The sequence below is a fragment of the Halichoeres trimaculatus genome, unplaced genomic scaffold (assembly GCF_033239565.1).
Source record: "Halichoeres trimaculatus isolate MK-OKI-2021-1 unplaced genomic scaffold, fHalTri1.1 fHalTri1_scaffold_17, whole genome shotgun sequence".
NCBI lineage: Eukaryota > Metazoa > Chordata > Actinopteri > Labriformes > Labridae > Halichoeres > Halichoeres trimaculatus.
This window is the reverse complement of record NW_027437195.1, coordinates 18382484-18410367: the sequence shown is the minus strand read 5'-3', so window position 1 is coordinate 18410367 and position 27884 is coordinate 18382484. Positions and strand designations below refer to the sequence as shown.

At 41.7% G+C, this 27884-nt stretch overlaps 1 protein-coding gene across 1 annotated transcript in view; it reads left to right on the top strand.

Moving 5' to 3' along the window:
- The window catches only part of LOC141806395 (connector enhancer of kinase suppressor of ras 3-like), a 50543-nt gene that overhangs the window by 14514 nt on the left and 8145 nt on the right, over window positions 1-27884 (top strand). The window contains exons 2-15 of the mRNA XM_074691900.1: window positions 3914-4077; window positions 9121-9323; window positions 10866-10953; window positions 14417-14458; window positions 16443-16562; window positions 16750-16809; window positions 17541-17609; window positions 17692-17838; window positions 19247-19371; window positions 19809-19996; window positions 20101-20187; window positions 21097-21347; window positions 23846-23883; window positions 26176-26218. Coding sequence (XP_074548001.1) covers window positions 3914-4077; window positions 9121-9323; window positions 10866-10953; window positions 14417-14458; window positions 16443-16562; window positions 16750-16809; window positions 17541-17609; window positions 17692-17838; window positions 19247-19371; window positions 19809-19996; window positions 20101-20187; window positions 21097-21347; window positions 23846-23883; window positions 26176-26218 — 1625 coding nt within the window. The remainder of the gene's footprint in view (window positions 1-3913; window positions 4078-9120; window positions 9324-10865; window positions 10954-14416; window positions 14459-16442; window positions 16563-16749; window positions 16810-17540; window positions 17610-17691; window positions 17839-19246; window positions 19372-19808; window positions 19997-20100; window positions 20188-21096; window positions 21348-23845; window positions 23884-26175; window positions 26219-27884) is intronic.

Genomic DNA, 27884 nt, shown 5'->3' with positions numbered 1-27884 from the left:
ACAGGAATTGAATCATTTTTAATGGTTTAGATTCCAAATGTTAGATTGTAATAACAGTTTTCCAGATCCCAAGGTGACATCTTAAGTTTGTATTCCAAGAGCAGACTGACATGCCCTAAATCAAAGATATCAAGTTTTTAACTGTCTCGATTAACAAAAGCAATGGCAAGTTGTCCCACAGGAGTATCTCAAACAAGATAAAAATGTCTCTCTTTAAGCTTGATAAACAGCCCTCGTCTCAGACATTCAACTTTTATCAACTTGTAATAAATAAACCCTCTTATGCATTGTAATAATGTGTCATAAATACAATCTTGTACTTACACATTATACATTGAATTAATAATACTGGTGTCCCAGAGTGTGAATTCACATGAGGAGCACTTCACAAACACTCAGACACGACACATTTCCTCTTTCTTTCACCATTTGGCATAAGGACCAGTGGTGATATGACTTTTCCCCAGAACTCTGCGTCAGCGTGTTACACGTCACAGACCACAGACCCTACTGCAACTTGGAGAACAATGAATGGTTTTGCATGTGACATTGGTGTCTGCACCTCTGTGACATGGTAACACCCACTCACTCTGCTTTCAGGACTTTAGTCAAGTGGTTCACAGAGGCTGTAAAACTCCAAAGCGTTTCATCCTTGCACAGCTCTTAAAACGCCTTCACAGAGCCCTCCCTTGTGCCTCCCCTTTCGCTTAATTCACAGCAACGTGACACTCCATCTCCTTTACTGGTTGCTCCAGCTTTAATGAAAACTGATAGTCCCACACACACCCCAGCAGCCATTGACTGAGGCCTCATAAATGTTTTAGAACCTCCTCTGTAAGGACACCATGCTTTTATGCAAAGGTGTCAACTGCTGAGTCTGGAGGGACTGATAGCCGTGGATCCCCCATTTCAGGAAAGCCTTGAATTCAACCTGAGAGTCAGATACCGGCTTGTTCTGACTCAGTGGGTCTTTTTCTTTGATGCCTGGAAACACAGTTACAAGTGTTGTGGTTCAAAGCTAATGTAGATCAGACTGAACCCCCTGAACTCTCAGAAGTGTGACTTCTAGGAATAGTAATGTGTGCAAATGGATGAAAGTGAAAAGCTTAGAGAAAAGACCATTTATTCATTCATCATCAATTGGCGGATGTGGATCCATTCCTTCCACTATTTCTTGGACGTGTGGAAAAGTGACTGAGCTTAAAGAAACCTCAGCTCTACCAAGTGGTGTCTTTTCTTCGTCTTTGGTGAGGAGAGTGGCACCATTCCACAGGAAATGCCTTCTTAACGCTGCAGGAAGAGGAAACTTTGCTTTCTTTGTATTATTGTTTTCATCTGATTGTATTTAGGGATTGGCTCACTCCTTGTGATTGGCTTTTGGGTAGAGGCCAGTCCTCGGCCTTACGAGGTTTTATTTTGTGGAGTGGATTTCCTTGCTGACTGTTGGCTTGTTAGGGGCTCAGCTCCAGATTCAGTGAAGCCTTGCCTGGGAATTAGCATGCTGAGGAATGAGAAAAATCTAATGAGCCTAAATGGACCTGACTTGTGTGGAGGCTAATGGTTAACAAGGTCTGATGGAATTTCTCCTCTGATTCAGTGGAGATGACTTGAGCTCCCAGTTATTTTCTTATGGATTAGAAATGAACTTTTATGCCATAATAGAATTTTAGTGACTTTGAACTAAGGATGCACAATATATATCAGTATCAAAATCAGTATCGGCCAGTATCGACATCGACCAATGTGTAAAAGTGGGCTGATTTTCAGTGCATCTTGAATGATCTTTCAAGACCCAAATAATATTGTTTTCTATGACTATGTAAACACCAAAACTATTAAAGAAGAGTGGACTCTCTTCTTTTATATCTCTCTTCCTGTTTTTGTTAAAAAAAACAGACAAAACGTACTTTTTTAAAACACGTTCATCTCAGGCGCTCCATCCTCTGATCCTCTCCATGGATGTCTATTCTCATGATCGCGCCACTCTTTCTCTCTGAACTGCCTTGACACATCATTTCAAATTGATTTTTTTTTACCAATATTTTTTTTTTACCAATATTGATACCAGTAAATATCAGTTATCGGCAATGACAGCAATATAAATATCTGATATGGGTATGGGCCAAAATTTTTGTATTGGTGCATCCCTATTTGAACTTTAAGCTGCGTTTCCACCAAGCAGTCCGGTTCGGTTCAGTACACTTTGGCACAGTTTGGTACAGTTAATCCTGTTTGCGTTTCCACAGAAAACTGTGCCCTCTCGTGGTAGGCGGCGTGTAAGCCGGATGCCGAAAGCCGCAGCTGTTAAACAATAGCATGACGCCATAGCAGCGTGACACAGTTCACCCCGCTAATAAATCCAACGAAGAAGAAAAACGCGACACAGTAAACAAAGAGCATAGATTGAAGACATGCAACATTTCATCCTCTCTGTGATTTGCATGTAGTTCTTTGATACAAAGTGCAATCAAGCTTTGTTTCAGAGAAGTCTGTGTGCCGCCAAGAAAAATGTAACCGCTGTCATGGGGTAAGTGACGATTCTTTTGACCAATCAACGGTCTGCAGTGTTGTACCTACACCTTCCGAGAGCGGATCAGTTCAGTCTGGCACCCATACGAAAGGGTCCTAAAAAAGTGGGACGGTTCGTCTCGGTTATTTGGGGATCTCTCCCGGTGTATGTCAGTAAAAACGGCACAAAATGTGTGCTGTACCAAGACAAACCGAACCGGTCTGCTTGGTGGAAACCCGGCTATAGAACGTCCTTTTGTAGGTGGTGCAGCCAGAGATCTACACAGAGGCCACATTCTATCTCATGGTATTAATCTGATGCTGAGGAACCTTGTGGTTTTGCTCGATGAGCTGAGTAGTATTTGCTCCCTGATACAATGCTATTCAACCATGTGTCACGGGGTCTCAACTCAATCTATCACAGTATCAACTTCTCTCCTTCGTGCATCCTTTCTGCAACACATGCACAGATTGGCATAAAAATACAAGATGTGATTCACAAAGAGGACTCAGTGTGCACAACACACACCCACTCTGGACTGCATGCCGGGCATTTAGTCTGGATGCAGTTATTGGCTGTTAAGTTACATGTGCCTAAAATAAGGATGCTTTTTGTGACTTGGATGTCAGAATGAGTATTTATAATTAAAGATACCAGTTGTGAGTGTGAGTGAGTGAGTGTGTGAGGTGGGTGTTGATATCATTAAAGTTAGAGAGTGTGCCTTTCAGCTGACAGGTCTGTTTAAAAAAAAAGAAGAACAGGGCGCAGGGCCATGTATCTGCAGCTGCCCCCTCTCTGTGAGCTCTTTGATGGGGAGTAGATGGCGTTTCCCTCTATACACACACACACACACACACACACACACACACACACACACACACACACACACAAAGGCTTTTTATGTTGTCAAAACACTACTTGAAGTATGTGTTTTTATGGTCAGACTGCTGTATTTGAATCATTCTGCTCTTTCCTTATACGAGTTACATTTAGATATGAGTAATGTATGGACGGTTGGTATTGTAACACTTCCTCTCGTTTGTTTGTAGTGCTCCAACTTATACCAAGAGGATGACCCTGACACTGGCACGTTTATTAAAAAGCCCACACCCATCTATCTACACACACACACATACAAACACTAATATAGCCATTCATTGTTTAACCAGCCCAACAGACTTTAATGTCTCAACCGTTTCCCTGTTTATGGTGTGTTTGTCTTGCAAATGTAGCCGTCACACCTGTTCTTTATCTGCACTGTACACACACACAGACACACATGCGTGCTGCCACAACTGGGGCACAAACTAAAAAAATGATACACAGAGTGGTTCAGCTGAGTATTGAGTTCATTGTCTAATGAGTCCATTGTCTCTTTGCCTTTCTTTCATATTTTGTGTCCAGGTTTGGATGACAGCTTGCAGCAGTATGTGAGCAACTTTGAGCGTGAGAAGATCAGCGGGGAACAGCTACTTAAGATCACACATCAGGACCTGGAGGAGCTTGGTGTTGCCAGGATTGGACATCAGGAACTGGTGCTGGAGGCTGTTGATCTCCTCTGCGCTCTGGTCAGTAGATATGTGCTTTGACTCTGCGCCGCTGATGTATGGCTGTTTATAGTCACACGTTTAAGCATAACAATGGGACAGGGCTGTATCTTTTGGAAAGTTGCACATTTTGCTTCTGAACAATGCAGAGGCTGTCCTCAGGTTACAGTTCCACCCCTTGGCTCCCTACATCCACATTCACCAACTACCCAGCCTGTAGTTTCTGGTTGGGCAGCTAAGGGACCCAGTGATGCAGAAGGGCTCATCATTTCCCACACAGCTCAGCGGGGTGTGGAGGCACAACAACACGCAGCAGCCTTGGGATATTAGGGAACAGTGTTGTCGCTTTGACATGAGAAGAGACTGTGTCAATGGGGCCTTGGGCTTGTTTTGGCAGTTTGAAATTGTTTGGGATTACAAGGGGCAGTTGATGGTTATCATGTCGCAACGAGTGACAGTTTGATCTCAGAGACAGATAAGGAGAGAGCTCTCGTTGTGTTTTGGGTCATCATTCTTGTAAAAAAGAACTAAAAAGTTAGTTCCTTACTGCTGAATCTCTCCTGTTAGGCTCTTGTTGGGCACTCCTTGATCCAACGCTGCCCGTCTCACACCCCCCCAGAAGAATTCGTCAACGATTGTCTCTCAGGCATGACAGAGTGACAAAAACCCATCTATGCTCTAACTGAAGGAGAACCAGGTTTTCCAGCAGATGGGATCAATTTGGAGTTTTATCACTTCCTGTGCTTTAAAAGGCTCAGATTGTGGTCCCTTTATTTAAATCGCCGTCAGCATTCCAGACTTTATGCGCTCTTAAAAAGCTTTGCATTAATGGTTTGGGGCATGGTAGTTTTAAAACTGAAGTGACTGAACTGTAATTTTCCCCAACAGATGCTACATTGTGCATTCAGGTTGTAGATGCAGAGGTTTTAATCAACACATTCTGTTATATGCATAACAAATCATGTATTAGGGCTCACATGTAAAAGGCTAATATGGTATCCATCCTCAACAGCAGTCTCTTCTCTGCTAGGAGATATTTGCCTAAGAAAAGGTCTAGCCACCCTGTTAACCAGCTGAAATTGAACAAAGACATTATTAATTGATGCATCCTTTCCCCAGTGTGGATTGTTTACCCACTCATAGGGAATGTGAGCCGTTGACTGTCATATACAGAATAAGGTGACTCTGTAATTCAGAACTATCCAGCCTATTTCCTCCTATCAGAAAAGTCCTTTGTCCTTCACTTTCAAAGCATCTCCTCAACCTGGAAGTCACCACCTGGAAGCATCAGCGCATATTTTCTCTATATTTCTTCTGAAAGATTTACTCATCATAGGATATGTACCATATGGTACATCCTGTGCTCTGTAACCTCTTTTACCATTTAAGTAATCAGGCCCAGATTTTTGGTTCATCCCTAGAACCTCCACATCAAGGCAGTGAAATCTAAAGTAGTTTTCCTGTTGAGCAGCTTCATAAATTTGGCCTCAGAAGTGCTGCCTCAGCAGACTTCTGTTGTTTCAAGGGAACTCCTTTCCCTGCGTGATAACTTTTTCCTCTCTTGAATAAGGTCCATGATGCTATGTGTGTTTTTATATACCATATAGTCTAAAGCAGAGGAATATTTGGCTCCTTGCCTCCACCAAGGAGTTAATGTTTTTGGGAGTCTGTCTGTTTGTCTGTGAACAACATAACTCAAAAAGTAATGAACAGATCTTGATTAAATTTTCAGGAAACCTTCAAAATGGAATAAGAAAGAAGAGGTTAAATTTTGGAGGTGATCTGGATCACCGACTGGATCCAGGATTCTTTTTAAAGGATTCTTTATCATTGTGAGATAGGGCTGTTTTCACCATATGTGTACATAACTCCACCATAAATGGTTGGATTGCTTTGCAAAACAAGACAAGACAAGGTCACCATAATTTCTGACAGATGTAAAAGTACGATCCAGATCCTGGCAATATTCTGGATACTAAGATCCAGACTATGAAATATGTCCTGGGTCATCATAATTTTCAATACTGTCAGGAAACAAATTATGGTACAAACCTGCAACTAACACCAAATTGTAGCAGACAGTCTGCTGAAAGGGAGTATAACATTAAAGTAGGACTAAAGTGTTGGTGACAATCACAATATGCTAGGCGGAGATCTGTGCTCTCTTAGTGCTTTTCTAGTTCTATATTGACCCATTGTCTCTGCTCCCTGCGCCTTAAGGTCAGGGGTGTTGGACTCTCAGCCACCGCTCTCCTCTGACTGAAGGAGTCCAGCTGAATGGTTTTGTCTGTTCAGAGCTTCCTTATGAAGAATGAGACTTTGGCTTTCCACAGGCCTCTTGGGAGGAAGTGAGGCCCCCTATTCAATTAACTTTAGCTGGGACAAGGTCAGTGCTACTGACAGGAACACAGGCCACCAGCACCCCAACAACCCCCACAAGCTGTCATTCTCCCCCTCACTGCTCTATCCTTTTGTTTACTGTTGGATCAGACACTTCCTGCTGATGAGGAAATATCCATCTTTGCGAGACTTTGTTGCCAAGTTGTGCTAGATTTTAAATGTTAAAGAATGTTCAAATATGTTGAAGATCATGCCTGATATGGGAAAGGAGGGGGGTTCCCAAACTTGACTATGCCAAGGGCCTCCAAAAAGCATTTGCTTCTGGCTGGGGACCCCCTTTGGAAACCAACAGACTCTTCTTAAAATTATGTAAAGAAAAGTCAACTTTAAGAATCTTTTTTCTAACTTTTATTCATTTTTCAGTTACTATTTATTTTTTTTTAACAGAAAATTATTAACAAACAAAAACTAGTCTCACTCAAGTAGGTTGTTGCAAAAGGGGAAATGCATTTCAGGGCTCCGTCAGCCTCCTTTCTTACTTGTAGTCAGTAGTTAGACAGGGTAAGAGCCTCAAAGTTTAGTTTAGTTTTTTAGGTTGCTTTATAACAGGCGCAAACTGCCAGTTTGACACAGATCATTACATCATCAAGCCAAAGTTCCAGCTGTCACATGAGGTGTGGTTGGGTACAATCAGGAACTTGAGGATCTGATGATTATGGCACATTGCGTGTTTATGTTCAGGACAACTTGTTGAAAAAAAAAAAGATTAAATTTTTTCCCTTCCGTCCAATTTTCTGAGCCCCCCTGGTATCTCCTAGCAGCCCCCACTTTGAAAACCACAGTTATATACCATGAATCTAAGGTGTATATTGCAGTTTCAAAACTAAATCATGTTGAGTTATGACCTTCCATACAACCCCACAACCCTGCAGGAGACGTTAATACTCTCATACCTCTCCCTCACCCAAAAGCTATCAAGAACCAATTGCTGTCTGGGGACAAAAAAAGGAACATTTCAATTAATTTTATTGGACGTCTCCGAGACATGATGTCTTTTGCAGAGTCAAAGTTGAAACCCAACTCCTCTCTAGTTGTCCTTAGACCCCAGAAACCCACTCAGAGCTCAGAGTGCTACATGATTTCCATGCACACAAGCGGCCTGCAGCTGCCATAAAACACAGACTATATGACGGATCATCAGGCCTCATCATGAGCTGCAGAGCGGCTGTAAAATGTATTCACCAATGCCCAGGGGTGAATATGTCCCATGATATTATCTTACACTTAACCTTAGATGGCACATTAAAAGGACACATACACATACATACATGTCTACAGGGATGTGTTCTTTTAAAACTCATGTTTCTTTTCTGTAGATCCATCCAATGCCTTTGGAGAGCACAGGAAGTGCTATGTTATGATAGCCGCTCTCCATGTCTCCCCGTGACGCTGACACCAGTATATGTTCCCCTCACAGAGCCCCAACTACAGCCTACACATCTTGATTCTAGATTAACTGAGTGTCTATAAAAAGTCCCTGAAAAAAACGTAAATTTGGCTCAAGATGCAGTTATGAGAATGAAAAATTGGATTCGACAGGAACCACAGGTTTTGGCTCCAGACATGGTTTCTAGCTAAGCTGGCTGTGTGGGACAGAGGCTCTCTGGACATCTGTGAGCCAGTTAGAACTGCTGTGAGTGTGTGATCAGCCTGTTAATGAAAAAGCCAGGCGCACTGTTTGATCTGGAAAGTGCTCACAGTCCTTTCAAGTGCCACTCTCACCGTGTAAATGACTGAAGGGAAACACATCCATTGAATAGTTTGTTTCCTGTTTTTTGACATATACTGAGTGTTTGATTACTCTTTGTGATGTTAAAACAGTTAATTTCACGTCAAGTGAACCCTGAGTTTGGTGGTGTAAGTCAGAGGGTTCATGAGGGAAATGATTGTGTGCTTTTTAAGCACATGTTGGAGAAGCTGTGGAATAAAAGCAGACAGTAACCACTTGCAGATTTTCTTCATAGTGTCCCAAACACGTGCTGCTTTACTTCTTGCCGAGAATATTTAGCTACCAGCACGTCACACGTGCAGCAGCGATGCTGGCAGCCATGCAACACCATGTAAGCTGATATTTGCCAGGACAGGAGCCAGGCTACCCTCTCTCTGTTTACCCTTAACCAACACATTATTCAATCAAAACACTGTGCAGACATTAAAAATGGCTTTTGGTCAAGTGGTTATCCTCAGTCTCCGACCAGCCTAGACATAATCTGTGCATGGTGCTGCTGCTTTGCACCCTGCAGTGTTCGTAGCTGCTCTGACTGTACCTGCTGACCCCCTGAGACATTATGCTCGACTGCACGTCAATAACTCATAAATCACAGGAATGCAACAGCAGGAAACTACCCAGGCTCAAGAATGCAGACTTTGCTCCGCTTGATTGGAATCAGGTGATGGCACGTGCACACCCTTCCTGCACACGCTGGGACAATCCTGGAGAAAACACAAGAGAGGAGTTTTCCTGCCAAAGTTGTCCTCACAGACAAGTGCACTTCAATCATATCTGTCAGAGAAACGATAGGAGCCCCCTGTTGTACATGAATCAACATGTTTAGATTCTTCTGCTGTGTAAAATGTTCTCAGGTCTAGACTGTAAGGATGAGCATCAAGAGTGTTTTTTTCGTTCTTTCATTTGACATAGTTTGAATTAATTACCTTTTTCAGAACTATGGCGTGGAAACAGACAACTTGAAGAATCTGGTGGTGAGGATGAGAGCGGCCACCAACAGTCTACACATGGCCACATCTGACCGGAGGAAAAGCCCTGCGTATGATGGCAGCAACTCCCGCAAGCCACCCAACGACTTCCTTACCTCCGTGGTGGAGCTGATCGGTGCTGCAAAGAGCCTCCTGGCTTGGCTGGACAGGTAATAACAGTTACTCAACTACCTCTCGCAATCAGAACTAATGCATGCAAATGCTCCTGGCTGAGACAATTCTGTTCACATTATGAGGCAGAGATGTAGGCCCCTGTATGCTTTTGGACACTTGTGCAGACACTTCTGTCCTCTAAATGACTTGTTTGAAAACACAACACCCATTAAAAGAGGAATATATTAAGAGTGCTGTGCAAAATGTTCTATTACCTCCACTGACATTACATAATTTTTTTTTATGTCAGAGAGCTGTATAGAGTTAGGAATGCACTGTGGTGCAGTAGTTAGCACTGCTGCCTCACAGCAAGAAGGTCACCAGTTCTAGCCCTGGTTCAGGCAAGGTGGGCCTTTCTGTGTGGAGTTTGCATGTTCTCTCTGTGCATGTGTGGGTTCCTCCCAAAATCCAAAAAACATGTTCATCAAGTTAATTGGTCAGTCTAAATAGCCTGTCAGTGTCAGTCTGCAGATGACAGGTTGTCTGTTTTTGTCTCTGTGATTGACTGGCGACCAGTCCAGGGTGTACCCTGCCTCTCGCCTAAAAACAGCTGGGATAGGCTCCAGCTGCCCGCCACCCTGAAAAAGGATAAGCGGCAGAATGTGAAAATGATTTTAGTGCATTTTGATTGTTCAATAAAATTATTTCTTTCTTTTTTATTACTGGAAGGAACATATTAGCATCAGTTTTACTCTGATGGCTATGGGCATTGCTGCCATTGTTGATGAGACAGCTGAAAGGATTAGTAATGCATGAGGTCAGTGCTGCCTTCAAGAACGCCCACAACTCTGCGGATATTACAGACACAATGGCAATTTTGTTACATTAGTACCGAGATGAGCATGTCAAATGAATTAAAAAGATTTTGATATTACATTAGATTTTGCTTTTGAATACAATAGAATTGGATACACCATGTTTCTGTTGAAGCAGCATATTTAACTCCGCCAAGGAGGTTATGTTTCTGTAAGAGTGTGTTTGTTTATTTGTCTGTCTGTAAACAGCCAGTCAAATAAACAACATAACTCAAAAAGTAACAAACCGATCTTGGTGAAATTTTCTGGAAATTTTCAAAATGGTATAAGGATGGAGTGATTACATTTTAAAGGTGATCCGGATCACCGTCTGGATCCAGGATTTTTTTAAAGGATTCTTTATCATTGTGAGATGGGGCTGTTTTCACCATTTGTGTATATAACTCCACCATAAATGGTCAGATTGCTTTGCAAAACAATACAAGACAAGGTCACCATCGTTTCTGACAGATGTAAAAGTATGATCCAGATCCTGGCAATATTCTGGATACTAAGATCTGGAATATGAAATATGTACTGGGCCATCATAATTATCAACACTGTTAGGAAACAAATTATGGTACAAACCTGCAACTAACACCAAATTGTAGCAGACAGTCTGCTGAAAGGGAGTATAACATTAAAGTAGGTCTGCACTCTGAGTGCTTTTCTCGTCCATATTTTCTTCATTCAGTTTCAGTGAAGGTCTTAATCTTCTCCCTTTCCTTCTTTGTCTGCTTGCAGGACGCCTCTTACAGGGATCAGTGACTTCACAGCCACCAAGAACAAGATCATTCAGCTGTGCCTGGAGCTCACCACCACAGTTCAACAGGTCTGCACGCTGGTTAGCTCAACAGCACACGTGTAGCAAGCCCACCGGAAACACACACAGACTCACACACACGCACACACACAGAATAGCTTTTTCCTCTGAGAACATACCAACTCAGGGGCACAGACATTCAGGGTAAAGTGCAGTAGAAGAGAGTTATAGGAAATGTGGTCTGGCTACCATGACATGACCCTGAAGCCAACATTCTGATCACAGTAACTACAAAAACTGATGTTTCTCTGAGTGTGTTTTTCTTTCACCACCTAATGAGGAGACCCCCTTTAGTTTGGGGCTGTTTGATGGTAAACGTTGCTTCTCTGTTTCCACTTTTATAAAACCCCATGGTGCTATTGTAAAGGTAGCTGCCAACATTCTGTGTGCAGCTATACTCCTCAGCCATGTGGTTCCTGTTTTTGCTTCTTCAATATTCTCGCAGCAGGAGGCTGAACTGTCTGGAAGCACTTCCTGAGTTTAGTTTTAATGCAGGGATGAGGAGGAGGTCTAAAGGACTGCCAGATACATGGGTAACAGAATTCCTCAGCTCTTTTTGCAGGGTTGCTCTGGCATTGCATCATGGTACATTAGTGCGTCTGCCTCCTATAGTTTCATGGTAAATCACGTCTTAAAAAAGGCGTATGGTGAGCCGCCTTTTGTCTGGTATTAAATCCATAAGCTGTAGTGCATTTCCCCAAAGGGTTTTGCTTTTCCTGTACGAACCAACTTGTCTGACTCTGTTAGTAAACGCTAACCCTCTGAGACTGCAGGTGTCATTTTTGTAGGTTGTTGCGTCAAAATAAATTCCTTTCCCAGAGTGCCTATTTCCCTACCAGTCTGGGATTTCAGCGCCTCTGGTGATTTACTGTGGGTGTCCCGGTCATGGTCATCTAGGAGAAGTGGGGGTATACATTTCCCACACTGCCAGTTGAAGTGGAGAGGTTATGGTGTGGAATACACCCCTGAAAGGTGCTGAAAGAGTCTTTTAAGACTGGAGCCGTTTGTGTCCTCTAATGACTTAACCAGAGAAGAGATATAGGAAAGGATGGGACTCCATATTTCCAGCTCATCCCATCCTTTTAGTATCTTAACTTGCAAACTGTTTTGAAAGACTTCTTTTGTAAGACTCAGGCCAGAGTCAGAGCCACGGGTTAATAAAATGGGTTGCACAGCAAACTGCCACAGCGATTCGTTTTATGACGGGGGAGGATGGCCTGAGGTTTGCCCGGCTCGTTCATGAACTTCAGCCAAGAATTAGGGCTTTTCAGATCACACAATTTATGTGTTCTGCCTGAATGAAGCTTGTGTGTACACACACAATGTGACACAGCCATAAAACTGTGAACGCATCACCCATCTTGGCTGACCTGTTCGTTTAGAGGTCGTTCTCTTTCAACAAACACGTTTTTCATTCATCCCTTGCGTCTCTTTTACCCAGCGTCTCACTCCTGAATTATTAGAAGAGATTTGAGATTTATTTCTTTTATTTCAAGCAACAGAAGAAACAGATTCCATTGTGTAATCCAAACGTTATATTTAACAGTTTGGACAGTATACATCTCATGTTATTGCCTCATGAATCACAGGCAGTTGGAAAACGTTGCAGCCCATAGACTCTATTTCACTCCCCTGTAAAGGCAGCTACCCTCGAGATTCTTAAAACCAAGCCAGCACTCCTTTCTCTCCTGGCCACTTCATTACCCAACCATGCAAATCTGCTCTGGTGGCAGATCAAAGACCCAGAGAGCAGCACACAGAGAGTCATCTGATCCACACCGGCTGTGGGATCAGGTCCATTACGTGAGGGACCAGCACTCAGGGAGTTGTCCCTCAGCCTCTCTCTGTGCTGAGCTATGATCTAACTCCTGTTTACTGAAGGGACTTTAATTTTAACGAAGATATGTTACTCATCAGACACAACACATAGATCTGAAAGGATTTTCTGTGACATTTATTCTCGATGTGAGATGTTCCAAGCTTTGTCAGCACCACATAATGATGCTGTTTTGTTTCACGATTTCTAAACATTGAAGAATGTATTTTTAGTTCACCGTTCTGGGCTCACTCAACAGTGTAGTCATCCAAACATGGGCCAGACTCTAAAAGAAATATGCAGTTGCTTGTGTATGCAAGCACAGCCAAATTCTTTCTAAAACCTTCTTATATTCTCAGCTGAGTTTAGGAATTATATTGGACGGAAAGATGGTTTTGGGACCCGTAAATGAAACCGATTATTTTCTCCCCCTTCTTGGTTTATATTGGCTTTTTATTCCCTCCAAGAAGGAGAAGAAGACACGTGGAAAAGTCACATGCGTCGTACTTGGGCTCAGTGAAACAGGCTCTGAAGCATGGCAAGAGGATAATATTTAGGGAGCTCTGAATGTGTTCTCCTAGGCATCACTCACAGCCGCAGGCAGTCATGCAGATCTCGTCACTGCAAGCAAACCAACAGTTTGTCAAGCCAAGTGCATCTGAAACAGACGCTCCCCTTTAGCCCAGTGGAATGTGCAAGCTATGGAATTATGAAAAACTTGCTCGACCCCCATTCGCCGTCTGCACAATAGATTTACAAAGAGTAACAGAGCTGGCTTTGTACATGGCACATGCCTATGCTTGTCTCTGATACTGTGAGGACCAAAACACCGACAAAGGCTTGTAACCTGTGAGAGCTCTCAGGGAATAGGAGACGTGTTAGAGGAGATTTAGTCCGGTTTTGACAGAAGCGTTTCACCTGTGTTTGGATAAATGAGGTGCCTTGGGGTATTACCAGCACAGAGACAATTCTGTAAACAAGCAACTTCCCCCTGCATGCTCAGTGAACCCCCACCCCTCACCCTGCTTAACTGGGGGCCCTTTCACCACCATCAACACAGTTGTCAGGGGGGGGGCTGTTGCTTCAGCTGTGCTCAGTCCAGCTGCAGCCTATGAGTGCCTTGTTGGGACACTTGGAAGAGGACGGTGGTCAGTCTCCCTGCTGACACTGCAGATTTTATCAGTAGTTCCTTCCCCGAACTAGCAAGGTCATAGCTACTGTGTCTTCCCACAAGCCCACCCACTTTTCACTGTGGGACGCAGTGATGCAATGAACACGAAGCATTATCTGGATGAAGGCTTTCTAAATATCATTACATGTTTTTTCCTCAACTGTTCCACACCATCTCATCTGCACATTGATACTATACGAGCGTTGGTATAGCATTTATGTTCCAGTACAGTTAACTGAACCATGGGGAACTTTGTGCAATTACATCTTACCCAGAATTCAGGCAAGGAGGTATTTTGAATCTTAAAGCTGTTTATTTGTGGCCTTTCTCCATTTTTCTCAGTTCTATATCTGGAATGCTGATTATATCTTATTTACTAAGCCCATATACTTTTTTCTGTCTCAAGCCGCTGAAAACCCTCTTCCTCTTCCCTGTTGTTTACTGCTCACAAGCCTAATCTGTCATCACTGTCCTCTCTATAACAGGACTGCAGTGTTTACGAGATGGAAGAGAAGATCCTAGAAGTGGTGAGTTTACTGCATTTCTTCTCTTTGTCACCCATAATATAAACTACACGAGTCCCTGAGGTTCCATTTGTGGGGAAAGTCTGGTTGGTTATTTAGCTGAATGTTGTTTTTTTTATTCACGTGGCAAAACCACGACATGCTCTCAGTAGAAGGGTCAGTTTTCTGAGCGAATGGAGAAGACAGGTCTTTGGGGTTGCCAGTGAAGGGGGCGGCTGAAATACGCCCCCACCATCAGTCAACGTTTCCTGTTGCTGACACTCACCAGACCCTTTTGGCTGACACTGGGCTTCCTCTAGTCATCTCTGTCTCTCTTTAGTAAAGTCAACATCAGAGTAGAGTATCTTCATTTCTTTGAATCATGAAACTGCCTACTGTCCTGCTTATCATCACTTCTGGTGACTTTTTTTATAGCTTACGCCACATTTTATTGTGCCAAATATTGTTTTATTACCCAAATGAGGTTTGCACACCGCAAAAAAACTGAACTCTTACCAAGTGTTTTTGTCTTATTTCAGTGAAAAAAACTGTCCCTTTGGACTTAATATGACCCACATTCACATGAGCAGTCCAAAGAAGTGTCTTATTTCAAGATATTTAAAGACAAAAAATGAGGTCTGAATTCTTTGTATCAAGAAAAGAATCTGCTAGTGGGGCAAAAAAATGTGCTTGTCAAGATAAGAATAATGTCTCAATATAAGTTGATTTTTCTCACCCCCCTGGCAGATTCTTTTTACTTGTTACATGCAGTTCAGACCTCATTTTTTGTCTTTGAATAACTAGAAATAAGACACATCCCTGGACTGGTCAAGTGAATGCGTCTCATATTAAGTCTAAAGAGACATTTTTTCACTGAAAATAAGACAAAATCACGTAATAAGATTCCAGCTGGGGAGGAAAGATAGCCAACTGATTTTCAGATGCTATCTTGCCAGTCTAAGCTGAACTTACTGAAATACACTTGATAGACAAATTTACTGTTTGTAAACAGTTACGGCTTTGCGTGCGCGTCTTGGCAACAGAAGTGCTGTGGAGTACAATGGTTTATCAAGCGACGTGAGGGTGTTGACCTGCAAAAATCCCATTTTTTGCTTCAATAAAAAACATTTGACAGATGGTAAATGACTCACAGGTTCTTGAGAAGTCAGTAAGTGGACAGACATTCAGTGGACAGATGGTTGCAGTGTGTACCTCAGAGAAGAGTTTAAACGCACTCAATGCTCATGACTGCATTATCCGTTGACACTTACTGGACTTGAAAATTTAATGACATAATCTTGAGACAATAAACCAGAAAACCTCCCAATTCCAATAGAGTATACCATAGTTTCACTTTGAAAAATCTGTTCCTGTTAAAATATAGGTTCATTTATATTCACCCAGTGAGTCTGTTATAATCTCGACCCAAAACCAACAAATACACAAAGTAAAAACTGAACTTAGAATATCTGCAGTTAAAATTATTTATTTGCGGTCAAACCCTGTTGCCTGATGTTGCATAAAGGAAAAACATTTAATAACAGTCCCAGACGTCACTGGTGTTTCAGTGTAAAGGGTGACCCTTTTAACTGGTGACTTGTCAGCCCACAGTCGCTGATACGTTCGGCTGAGGGTCAACTGTTAGCACGGCCTCTCTTTGTTCCAAAACACCACAGCTCTGTAAAAGTCAAAACTCTATAAAAATTTACTTCTGGGTATAGTATAATTTCTGACAACTGATGACAGAACAACCAGACACTTTATGCTTCTTACAGCTTTAATTTACAGTTAAAAGAGCAACAACTTGTCTGAATGAATGGAGCTGAACGCTGCTTCCGTTCCGTCCAAAATGCACATGCATATTTTTGATGACGTCGGCTGTAAATTGGTCTATAGTGAAAGTAATTCCATCAGAAGATTTAGCACAACAACAATTTCTTTGAAATGTTGGACTTTTATGCTTTTATGTTGTTGATTGGTAAACACTGTTGTGCGTTTTCCTTTGCAGTCAAAGATTTTAAACAACATCTGTGATCAGACCGTGAGAACCACCTCTGACCCCCTGATGAGCCAGTCAGCCTGCTTAGAGGAGGTCCAGCTGACCAATATCAAACCAGGAGAAGGGCTGGTAAGGAATGTTGGGAAATTCTTTTTTTGTCATCTTCTTCCCCAATGTCTGCCCAGTGATCTCAAAGGGCAGGAATCCTTGCAATGTGTGTCAGATTGTGAACTCTACATCTCTTTCATGCACTAGTCTCCTCTGGGACTGCTGGATTGTTTTACTGTGACCACTAATAAAGTCCCTTCTTTTCCAGGGGATGTACATCAAGTCGACGTATGACGGGTTACATGTCATCACAGGAACCACAGAACATGTGAGTGTGACAACATGATGGCCACAAGAATGCACTGGGCCCCTTCCCATTCTGCAATAACTTCATTTATTGAAACCCACTAAAAACACTGTTTGTGGCCGAGATTGAGGAAGTTGATAATTTGTTTTGCTGACTGTCATATGACTGTCTTGATGCCATTGTTTGTTCTGCTTGCAATACAAACTTATTTTTTATTTACTGCAGCTCACTTTGCACCTTTCTTCAAAACAAAAAGCTGCTGGTAATAGTAAAAACCATCTCCTCCTGTACAGAAGAGACTAAAAGTTAGCTAGATAACTCATCTGTGATGGGAATTGCTTGTTTCTGAACTCCAGTATCCGGTAAATGTCACAAGAAGCCCACACATAGAGAATAAATAAAAAAAAGTGTCCTACCTTCCCGACACTGAGACAGTCAGTCAGTGACTAATGTGCCAGCATCACTGTGGCGGTCGTGTCCTCGCCTCCAGTGCTTAATTGTGAATCAGGACCTGAATCATCAGCGATAATGACGAGTTAATCCTGTTCGACATCCGTGTGACATAAAAAAACAATTCTGTTGATATTCATACACCAGAAGGTGCTTGTTGTTTCTCACGATTTCACCTTGGATTGCCTCTTCAACTGATGTTTCCACTTGAGTAGAAAGTTTCAAAAGCTGTAATCAGATAGGGATGGATTTGCTGTTTTACAGAAATGGATGAAGTGACGTTTGTTTTGTTTGTTCTGTAGTCACCTGCAGACCTGACCAGGAAGATCCATGCTGGTGATGAAGTGATCCAGGTTAACCACCAGACAGTCGTAAGGACTAATCTACATTTGACCGTACATGCTGTGTCAGAATGAGAACATACTCTAATATTCTCCTCATCTTGTTGACCAGGTGGGCTGGCAGCTGAAAAACCTTGTTGTCAAACTAAGAGAGGACCCTAAAGGCGTGGTTCTCCTCCTTAAGAAAAGACCCACAGGCACAACAGGCTTCACCCCCGCCCCGTTAAAGAACATGCGCTGGAAGCCCCCAGTACCACAGGTACACACACACACCCACAAGGTCCCACTCATCCTCCTTCATTGTGAAAGATCAACAAAAGCCTGTGCGTCTAGTCATTGTCAAACAATTATCAGCTTTTTAGGGAGTTGGTTCCCAAACGACATGTTCAGACAAGTGTCAGAAGCCACCCTGAAAGCGCTGCTGGCTAAACTGAGGGAAATATTTTTTTTCATGGGCAACAACAGAGGCCAGTAAAGTCCCATGATGTCATTTGGTTTGGGAGATAAAGCTGCCAGTCTGTTTCACTGGAGTTTATTTTGATTGGATCTGGTTATTAGGAGCAAAGTGCCAACATGTTGCAATAGGAAGAAAACAACAGTGCCTGGAATGGTTCCTTAATTTCAATTAACTCTTTTTCCGTCAAGAAAAACATCCTGAATGTCTGTTGTCCAGAGAGAGGTCAGGGGGAGCTGATGTATATGTTTTGTGCTAATAAGGTTATGTGACCATAATCCTATTTGGTCTTCTCGCTCATGTGAACAAATTAGGCTGAATTTAGCTTTTAACCACATCTCCCCACCTGAGTCCCCTCTTAGAGGCAGGCAAACAATAAGCCCTATGTTAACCAAGACTCCTACATTTCAGGCTCTGGCATTGTCTTATCATGTGAAGCATGCTTTATAGCCTGAGAAGGCAAGATGAGACAACATCAGATAAGAGTGGGGTTTTTAAGAACAACACAGCACCTCTCAACACAAAGGTGGCCGATGATAACAGGTCGCTCAGCGTTGTGTTTTAACAAGTAGTGAGAGGTATCAGAGTTAGACATCTGAGTTTATCTGTGATTAGACTCCAGGAGGCAAAACAGATACAAATCACTTGGATGCAGGAATGAATGACACAGGCTCTGCGACACTGTGCTATTTGCGCACATGGTATCCTTTCAGAGCAGGAAAGGGAGAGGATGATTCATGGGCTCCTCAGTCTGATGCAGTTTGTTATTATTATATCACGTGTTCTTCACTATAGCATCAGACATATCATTTGAGTTTGATTAGAATGGTGGTGTTCTTTCAGTAAAGGGCACCATGTTGTTGAGTGTTGGGAAACATAACTGTGGTAAACTAGTACAGTTTTAAGTACATGTCTCACAGGCTATTCTGGACTTCACTCACAGTCTTTCCATACCTCAAACAAGAAGGTTTATACTCAGGGAGACACACAAGCACTTAAATGTCTCGCCACATGTGGTAAACTCCGCCCAGTAGCCAGCAAGTCGTATTTAGTCTTACTTTGGACAGCAGCCAGAAACAGCCAATAACCTTACTCATTACAACAATAAACCACTTAAATGTAAAAGCATGACTTTAAAAACAGAGCTTTAACTGATCAGGAATTGTTTTTGAAGGTGAAATTGTTTAATTAATTACTGTGCTGTATTTTTCAGAACAACTCCTCTTTGATCAGAGCCCAGTCCCCCTGCAGCTCAGCAAACGGATCGACCAAAAAAGAAAAACCTGCAATCCTGGACCTGTACATCCCCCCTCCTCCTCCTATGCCTTACACTCCAAGGTGAGCCGTCTCATTTTGTCGGCAAAACTCATGTTTTATGAGATTGAGCTTGTTCAACAACTTGAGATCTAATAATTAAGTACTGGGTGATCGAGTCACCCCAGTCCGACTTAGAAACACTTTCTCTTCATGGTTGTACTATTTCATCACAATCGTCCCTCCCGAATAAGCCGTATAAATAAAAACATGAGGGATTTCTGCAAATGTGGTCAGCTAACCTTCCTCCCACCCATCTTATTGCACAGTCTTGCTGCTTCACTTCTGCCCACCTAGCTCCCACCAGTTCCACCATACACCTTATGCAACAGATGTTTCATCTTGTACCTTCTGAATGATAAAGTGACGTGTCAGAAACATTTCTTCACTGCATGCAAAGTCATCTGTGGATGGGCATGTTGTTTTGAAATGAGTAATGACCATTTGTTTCTGCCACGCAGAGAGGAAAGAACAGACTCCTTCTCCAGCATTAGTAAAAGACCAAAGGGCTCTGAGTCACCAAACTCCTTCCTGGACCAGGAGAGCAGAAGGCGCTGCACCATCGCAGATTACGACAAGCTGAGCGTTGGCTGTCCCATCGAGGCCAACGTGATTCAGCCCAGGATGAGGGAGCACAAGTCATCGCGTGGTCAGTATTTTTCTCATCTAGGGAGTTAAATATTCCATTTTTGGATGTAAAAAAAACACACGTTGAAACAGTGACTCAAATAACTTTCTTTCGCTTGTTTCTAGGGAAGCCTCGGCCCCTCTCCATGCCGGTTGACACCTGCGTTGGAATCGTAGATCCCTACGCCAAACCCTGGGCACAAGGAAGGAAAGGTACTCCTGGAGTTTCTAGTTCTTTGTTTAAAAGGTCAAGAAAAACCTGGATATGGTTCAGTTGAAAGATTTGACACACTGTAATTTGTTCAGAAACTTTTTTTTTTTTGTGGTTTAAAAAGTTCGTTTTTCAGAATTCTCCAGAATATCAGTTGCTACAGAAAGAGCCCTATTTTTAAAGATTAAACAACCAAACACAACTGAAGTAATAAGTATTAGCAAACTCAAAAACTCTTGATTTGGATTCTTTTAATTCATTTCAGGACAAACCCAGCTGTCTCCACCTTCGTGCATTGTTTTTGTGCTAAGCTAGGCTAACTAGCCCGTGGCAGTGGCATTAAAATTTGTTCGGGCTGTGTTGAAATAATAAAGTGAAAAAAGTAAAAAGCGCTGATGTAAACATTATGTTAATGATAGGCTACATTAACATGTCCATAAGCAATAGAAAGTAAATTATGCATGACTTTCTCTTCAAAGTGGTTGTTAAACATCAAAAATCGAAATCCAAGCAAGTGTTTCTTTAATATTTGTAAAAATGTCTATTAAACTTAACGTTTTCCACAGTATCCTGACAAGTCAGAATTAAATTTCTTGTTTGAAGACTCAAATGCTGCCTGAATTGCTAGTAAAGATATTTTGCATTTTCCTTCATTTAGAATAATGTCTTAATGCAAGAAACTAAAAATTTTTCTTACCCCGCTGGCATTTTTTTTAACACTGTACAAGCAATTCAGGTATCATTATAGTCTTTTAATATCTTGAAATAAGACAGTTTTCTGAACCTGTCAGGTGACTATGGCTTACATAAGGTCAAAAGTGACACATTTGATCAAAAATTAGGACAAACACTTGCTCAGATTTGTGTTTTTTTTCAGTGTAAGATGACTTCTCACTGTCTCTGCGCTGTAGGTGAAGACCTCCTGTACAGGTACTTGAGCAACGAGAGGATCCCCACCATTGCAGAGGAGGTCCCCTCAGTGTCCCCGCCCTACAGGCCAGCAGGAGAACGCCAGCTGGTCAGAGTGGACCACATCAGGGGCAGCCGTTACTACTCCAACTCAGACCTCCACAACAGCGCCACCATCCCGTACCAGGAGGACATGAGAAAGGCCCCTGTGGCCGCCGTCTCCAAGCGCACAACGGCAGAACGCTCACTACTGGTCAGTTGGATCACGCGGCTTAAGCTATTGACTCACTGATGATGCGCTTCCTGTCCGGGGCTTCCTGTTCCTGTCTTGTGTCCTTCCTCAGTGCCTTTGATTTTTTAATGCCCAGCTGTTTTTTTTGCCAGCTTGGGCTTTCTCACACTCCTCTTTCCCCAACCTCCATATTTCCCTGGTGTTACTACTACCAACTACTACTCCTCAACCAAACTTGCTTTTGTAGTGCTCACTACAGTGTGTCATCATCCCTTTAACACTGCCTACAACCCTCCTCATCTCTGACTACAAGAACCATCTCTGCCTCAAGAGGATACACTTTGGCCTTGTGTGCTGTTTTTGGACTCCTCTGTACACACTAAGTTATGTCATGTTTCGCTGAATGCTCTCTGGTACTTTTATTTGATACTTCAGAAAACTTGCCTGTTGTTACTTTAGCTATTTGTTATCTCTGATTTTATTTGCTTAAGTTATTAAAATACAACTAAGAGAAAAAGAGAATACTTTACACATGAAACTGTGCACCTACATGTTACTTTTTCTTTTGTGATCAGTTGGTTACATTTCCTCTGCCAAACGTTGCCTTCTGTAAGCTATGCATATGCTGCAGAAAGAGTTTTATAGCCAGTTGATAATGCTGCATCAGTTGGCAAAAGGATGTTTATATATTATCACTAGCAAATATTTGTGCTGGTTAAAAGGCTATGCACTCAAGTCAGTAAACTTTTGTATCCTGTGTTTCAGTTTACTCTGAAATTCCCACCGTGATGGCCTATCCAAACAGCTGGCTGACAATTAATTAAACATGGTCCTTTTAAGCCGGGTGTTGCACCAACCCTTAAGACTCACGGGTCAAGTGGCCAGCTGATGCTGTGGAGAGATCACAGATCAAGAGACAGAATGACAGTATTATTTAAAAAGAATACAGGGAAGTAGTGTGTAATGTCGCTTTATCTGCCTTTTGTAAGTTTTGAATAGTGTGTTATTAAAATTGCAGTTTATTTCAGTGATCTTTTGTGTTGTCTTCATTTTACTATCGGTTGTTGAAAACCTTTTTGAAGTCTTTGATGTTAGATATTCTTTTTACTGTCCTGACAAAAATCTAAAGAGTGTTGTTCATCTGTTGGTTTGCATTCTCAAGAACAACACATCCATCATGAACTGTCAGTGGAGGACAGCTTCAGTCATTCTGAGCTGCTGGCTCTCTAACCTGCTTTGACCTTTGAGGTGAACGCTGCTTCTGTTTTTTGAGCATGTGGTGAAACAGGATAGCTAATGTCAGCTTACCTTTTCTCTTTGTCTCAGATGGTGATGCTTACGTAACTACTTCCCTCTTTGATGATTTTTAAATTCCAGCTGGGAGACCATATGGTCAAAGCAGGTTTTCCATCAGGGGCTCTTATTCCTGCACATATGTTGCCTTTTAAACATTTAAACCCAAGGCTAGGATTACTTTGCCTGTCAGCTTTTGCAGTTTTTATTGATTTGGAGAAGTGATTGCCTGGGATGGATCAGCACCTTTCATCATGGAACTGAAGATCTGTCAATAACAACCCTCCTCTGTCACCTCTTCCCCTCTTGCCTTCATTTCTCTGTGCATGAATTTAATCATGGAGTTGGGCCTCTTTTCTTATCTGTCCTGCTCTACTTTTCTGTCTTGCTCTGCCCCAGCTTGCCAAACTGTAGTCGCCTGCGGCCCTTGCTAATTTGCACTTTCTGAAAACCTGTGGTCTGCCTAAATACTACCTGCTCTCTGTTTAACCCACTGCAAAGCTTGCTAACAGCTAACATGTTTTGCCTGCACATCACAAATTGTTACATAAGAATGCCAGTCTGAATTATTGGTAAATTGTGCATGTTTAGTGTTTGATTGTTTAGAAATCACGTGGAATGTGGAATGTGTTTTCCTCCATTTCTTTTCTTTGTTGAAAACCAAAAGAAAGCTCAATTTAGCAGTGGTACAATATTGGCAACATTTAAGAAAGGCTTATGGCGCATTTAAGATGCTTATACCTTATGCAGTTATAGTAACCTGCATTGAACTGCATATATTGTATGTTTGTCACAAACATACAAACAAAGAGGGCCCCATGTTTGGGCTTGTTAGAGCCTAAAACATAACAACAACCCAAAATGTAATTTAAAAAAATGTAAGAACACCCAATATGTAACAACTGGTTGATAATGTAACAAAAGTAATTTTGAAAAATGTTATAATACTCGAGAGTTGTTACATTTTTTTGGCAAAAGTTATTACATATTTGGGTTTTATAACATTTTTTTGTTTACATTTTGTGTAATTGTAACATTTTGGGTCATTGTTGAACTTAGGGTCATTGTTACGTTTTGAGCTTTAACAGGGCTAAAAGTAAATAGATAAATAAATAAAATAATAAATACATCACTGCTGGTGAAACGTGAGGCTTTCCAAGCAACTGTATCAGGCTCATTGATTTCCACCCCAGACATGTTAACACATGAATCTCTATGTACTACAGGGACCTGACTGGCACTCTAGCAGTGACTTCCTCAACCGGTGAGTGCCTCTCACACGTAAACAAATGTACATACAGACACCAACTCATACACAGTGTTGCATAGTCCATAGGTCAGAGCAGAAATATAAGACCAGGGTGGGTCTGATTTTCCTACAGGGAGTGACAACTAGCTGGCTGTGGAATCTTTTTAGAACACAGTGGGTCAGTGGGTGGGCTGTTTTTATGATCTGGGAAAATATGCCAGAGATATCCAGCCTGAGAGTTTAACAAACAGATGGTGACAGCTGAGGGGTAAAAAACAGTTATTTTTCAAACAGGATGATACAGAAAAGAAAAAATTACAGGACATGAGGTAATGATCAGATTTGTCTTTGGCAATCATGTACTACAACATGTCATACACAGGTTCTGCACAAGTACTTCAAACTCTGCTGTACCCTCATTTTAAGTATCTATCTATCCATTTTTATCCACTTAACTGAGATAGGGGTGCAGGGGCAGTAAGTCAACCTAGACACCCCTCACCCTAGCAACATCCTGAGGTGTTTCCAGGCCAGATTGGGGAATCTCTCCAGCAAACTCTGGGTCAACCTGAGGCCCTCTAAATAAAACAAAAACAAAACAAATAATAAAAAAATTAAAGGATAAACAAAAATGATTAAAAAATTACAAATATTTTGTACAAATAAATCAAGAAAATCCTTAGAATGAAAGAAAAGCTTGCACTGTTTAAACAGCTTCTTGCTTTGAAACAGACATTATAGCCATATCTACGGTGGCCCTGAAGGTCAATGCGTAAAAATGTTTCAAAATACTCAAAAACATTTATGAATGCGTAAAAACACTTCACAATCTGAAAAAACATTTGTGTTAATATATAATATAATATAATTATAATATATATAATTAATATTATAAATGTTTTTATTCAGATTGTGAAATGTTTTTGCGCATTCATAAATGTTTTTGTGTATTTTGAAATGTTTTTTCGCATTGACCTTCAGGGCCACCGTACATATACAAACTGTATGGTAACTTATAAATGCTTTTATTGGAACAAGGCACTCTTATCTTCCAACTGAAGAGATGGAACAATTTAGATTTCTTTAAGAACAAGCTGAATAAGAGTCTGTTGATGAGACACTGTTGTCCTCAAGGACCTCCAGTACCAAAGAGTTAGAACATTGCCCAAACACCCACACCTGTATTCTTTGCAATCCTCCCCCATGACACCTTCACATTACGAAAGCATCTTTAGAAAAGTCACCACTATGACAAATCCTGATTCTTATGTGCTGGGACTATAAATAACCACTTCCTACTGAGAAATATGACGAAGTCTGAGAGTTTCTGCTCCTCTGTATCGTCATCCACGGCCCTTGTGTCTCCTCTGATCTTGGATTCAGGGCCTGAGGAGGTGTAACTCCTCGCATTATCACCGGGATTGACTAAATGCTTGGCACAAACCCCCTACCCTCTGTGGCAGTTCTATTCTAAGATCCACTCCACATCCAATTCGTTGCACGCTCAATCATAACACATTACTCACATTTGGGATATACAGGGAAATGCTATAGTAAGTCAGCTAAGCAGGTGACTCATAGCCAGCAGAGATTCAGAAAACATGTGACACTGATACAGGCAAAGAAGCATGATTGACAGTGGATATAATCAAGTGTCATATACATTTTAAACCCCAGACTGTGATGGTGCATTCTGTTTTCATTTATCAAAAACAATTAATTCACCATAAAAAGAATGGATTTATTCTGTGGAGGCAGCAGAAAAGAACACTTTCACACAAGTATTTGAAGTAGAACAGAAGTTTCCTGAGCAAAGTGGTACTTAAAGGAGGAGACAAAGATGGGAAAATTTATGGATGACAGGAAAAAGGCTGGAAAAACTAGCCAAAGACAATTTTGTCCCCTAAAATTGCAGGGTGAGGCCCAGCTGAGGTAAGTCGTGTATTTTGAGCGTTGGGAACTGTCTTGTCTGCCCATGTTCCTGTGGCTGGTTTCCAACTGTATTATCAGACTGCTCTCCCTCTCTCTAACGTCATGCCAACCCTCACACAGACTTTATGGGATCTGTTTGGTTCAGGCTGTATCAAAGTAAGCTGGATTGGAACATAGATCAAGATAATGATCAGTTACAGACGAGCTGAGAGGCAATAAGTATGTGTTGGAAATTTTCATGTGATACTTACGTTTGATCCAACGTATGAGGATTAGAAATGCTTGTTGGTACACAAGACAACTTTACCATTAATCACTTCAGCTTTACTATCCTGTTTCAAGCTATTAAGTGTTAAATGTCATTGTTTCTTACAGGTATAATCAACCACAAATAAGATCCTGGTCCTTTTCTCAAGCAGTAAGTATGATGTGTTGGGTTTGTGTGCTGAGATAAAAAAAAGCTTTAAATCCCAGTAAGAGAAAAATGATGTGTTGTCACACTAGTTCAAGAATATAACACCGGCTCTTGGCTAAGCAGTTAAAATATAAAGCCTCAGAAGAGCATGCATACATCAGACAGAATTCAAGAGGCAGTGAAATTTGAAGAACATGTGTAAGGACTTGATGACTTCAAAACTAAATCTTTTATCCCTTTTAGTTGTGACCTTGAAAGTTAAAAACTAACATATCTCTCAAACAATATCTAAGCAACTAAGTATATCTTAAGACAGGGGTATGGGTATTTAAAGGTAGGGTCTGCAGGAATTTCTGTGATTGTTAGTAAACACAAAATTCAACCTGAGCTCCTCCTCTTTGGATCAGTGCCAGCGACAGCCCACACCCACTGCCTCTAAACTAAGCATGTGAACACACTCACTAGCCCAGCAACCACCTGTAGCATCGCGTTTCTACGTGGGAGAGACTCATGAGCCTTGCACCTGATTTGGTATATTAGCACATGCTAACACACGAAAAAAAAACACGCTGAAACAGTGACTCAAACATAATTTGACATTTTATTATTTAGGAACCTGCAGACTTTACCTTTAAGATGTGTCCCTCATAAATGTGACATTTTAGAATATCCCATAACGTTTTTTTTGCACTTTCATCAAGTTCATAATTTTAGCATCTTTAAGTTTTAACTCATAATCAGAAAATATACCATATGTGTATATCATCTGCGATCAAACACAGCAAACTAAACTTGGATATCATTTCCAGCCCTGCACCCTTCCCCCTTCACACTGTGTGAGATTCCCCTGCTGAATAATAGCCACTCTGTTTACCCCCCTCTCTTGTGTGTCCCCCTCACACACACAGACACACACATAGTTTCTGTGTAGGGGGTGGTTGGACATGAGCTAAGTGCCGTGGCAATTCTCAGCATGGATCATGATGGGAGATTGAGTGCTACAATGGTGTGACCAATCTACATTCCCGTGAATCCTTCGGGCCTTTGACACGAGTCGCAGGCTAGATTACTTCACTTCCACCCAAACATTGCTGCAAAGTGACATAGGCTTTTTCTCTTGTTGTAGCAATAAGAAGAGTGTGTTAAAAATCTTTTTTTCAGTTCAACACAACTAACTCAAATGTTGATCAGGGGAGGTTTTGGGGGTAACACAGGGAAGTTATTTGATATGGCTTCCAAACATAGGATGACAACTGGGGAAGAGACTGGAGGAAGCTACAGTGTGATAATGTGGGAGATATAAAAGAGGGACTTCATCACAGTCGCTTCATTCCATTTTTCCACTTGCAGTAGGACAATAGGAGGTAAAGAGGGAGAAGAGGCCCTTGCCTATTTAAGCAGAAATGAAATGGAGACTATAATAGTGCAGGACTCAGGAATGCGTCTGCTGGGTTGCCGCCATCCTTGCACAGACCAACACAGACCAAAACATCCTAGTGTCTTAAGAGATACTACTCTGCAGGAGGATTTGATGTTATGGCTACAAACTTTGCTTCTCAGAGAGACAGTGAAGGTTGTTGATAGCAAGGCCACAACCTTCATGAGCCATGATAGAGAGGGTCACATGAAACCCTTATTTTGGTCTTTCTTTTAGGGGAAAATCATTAAT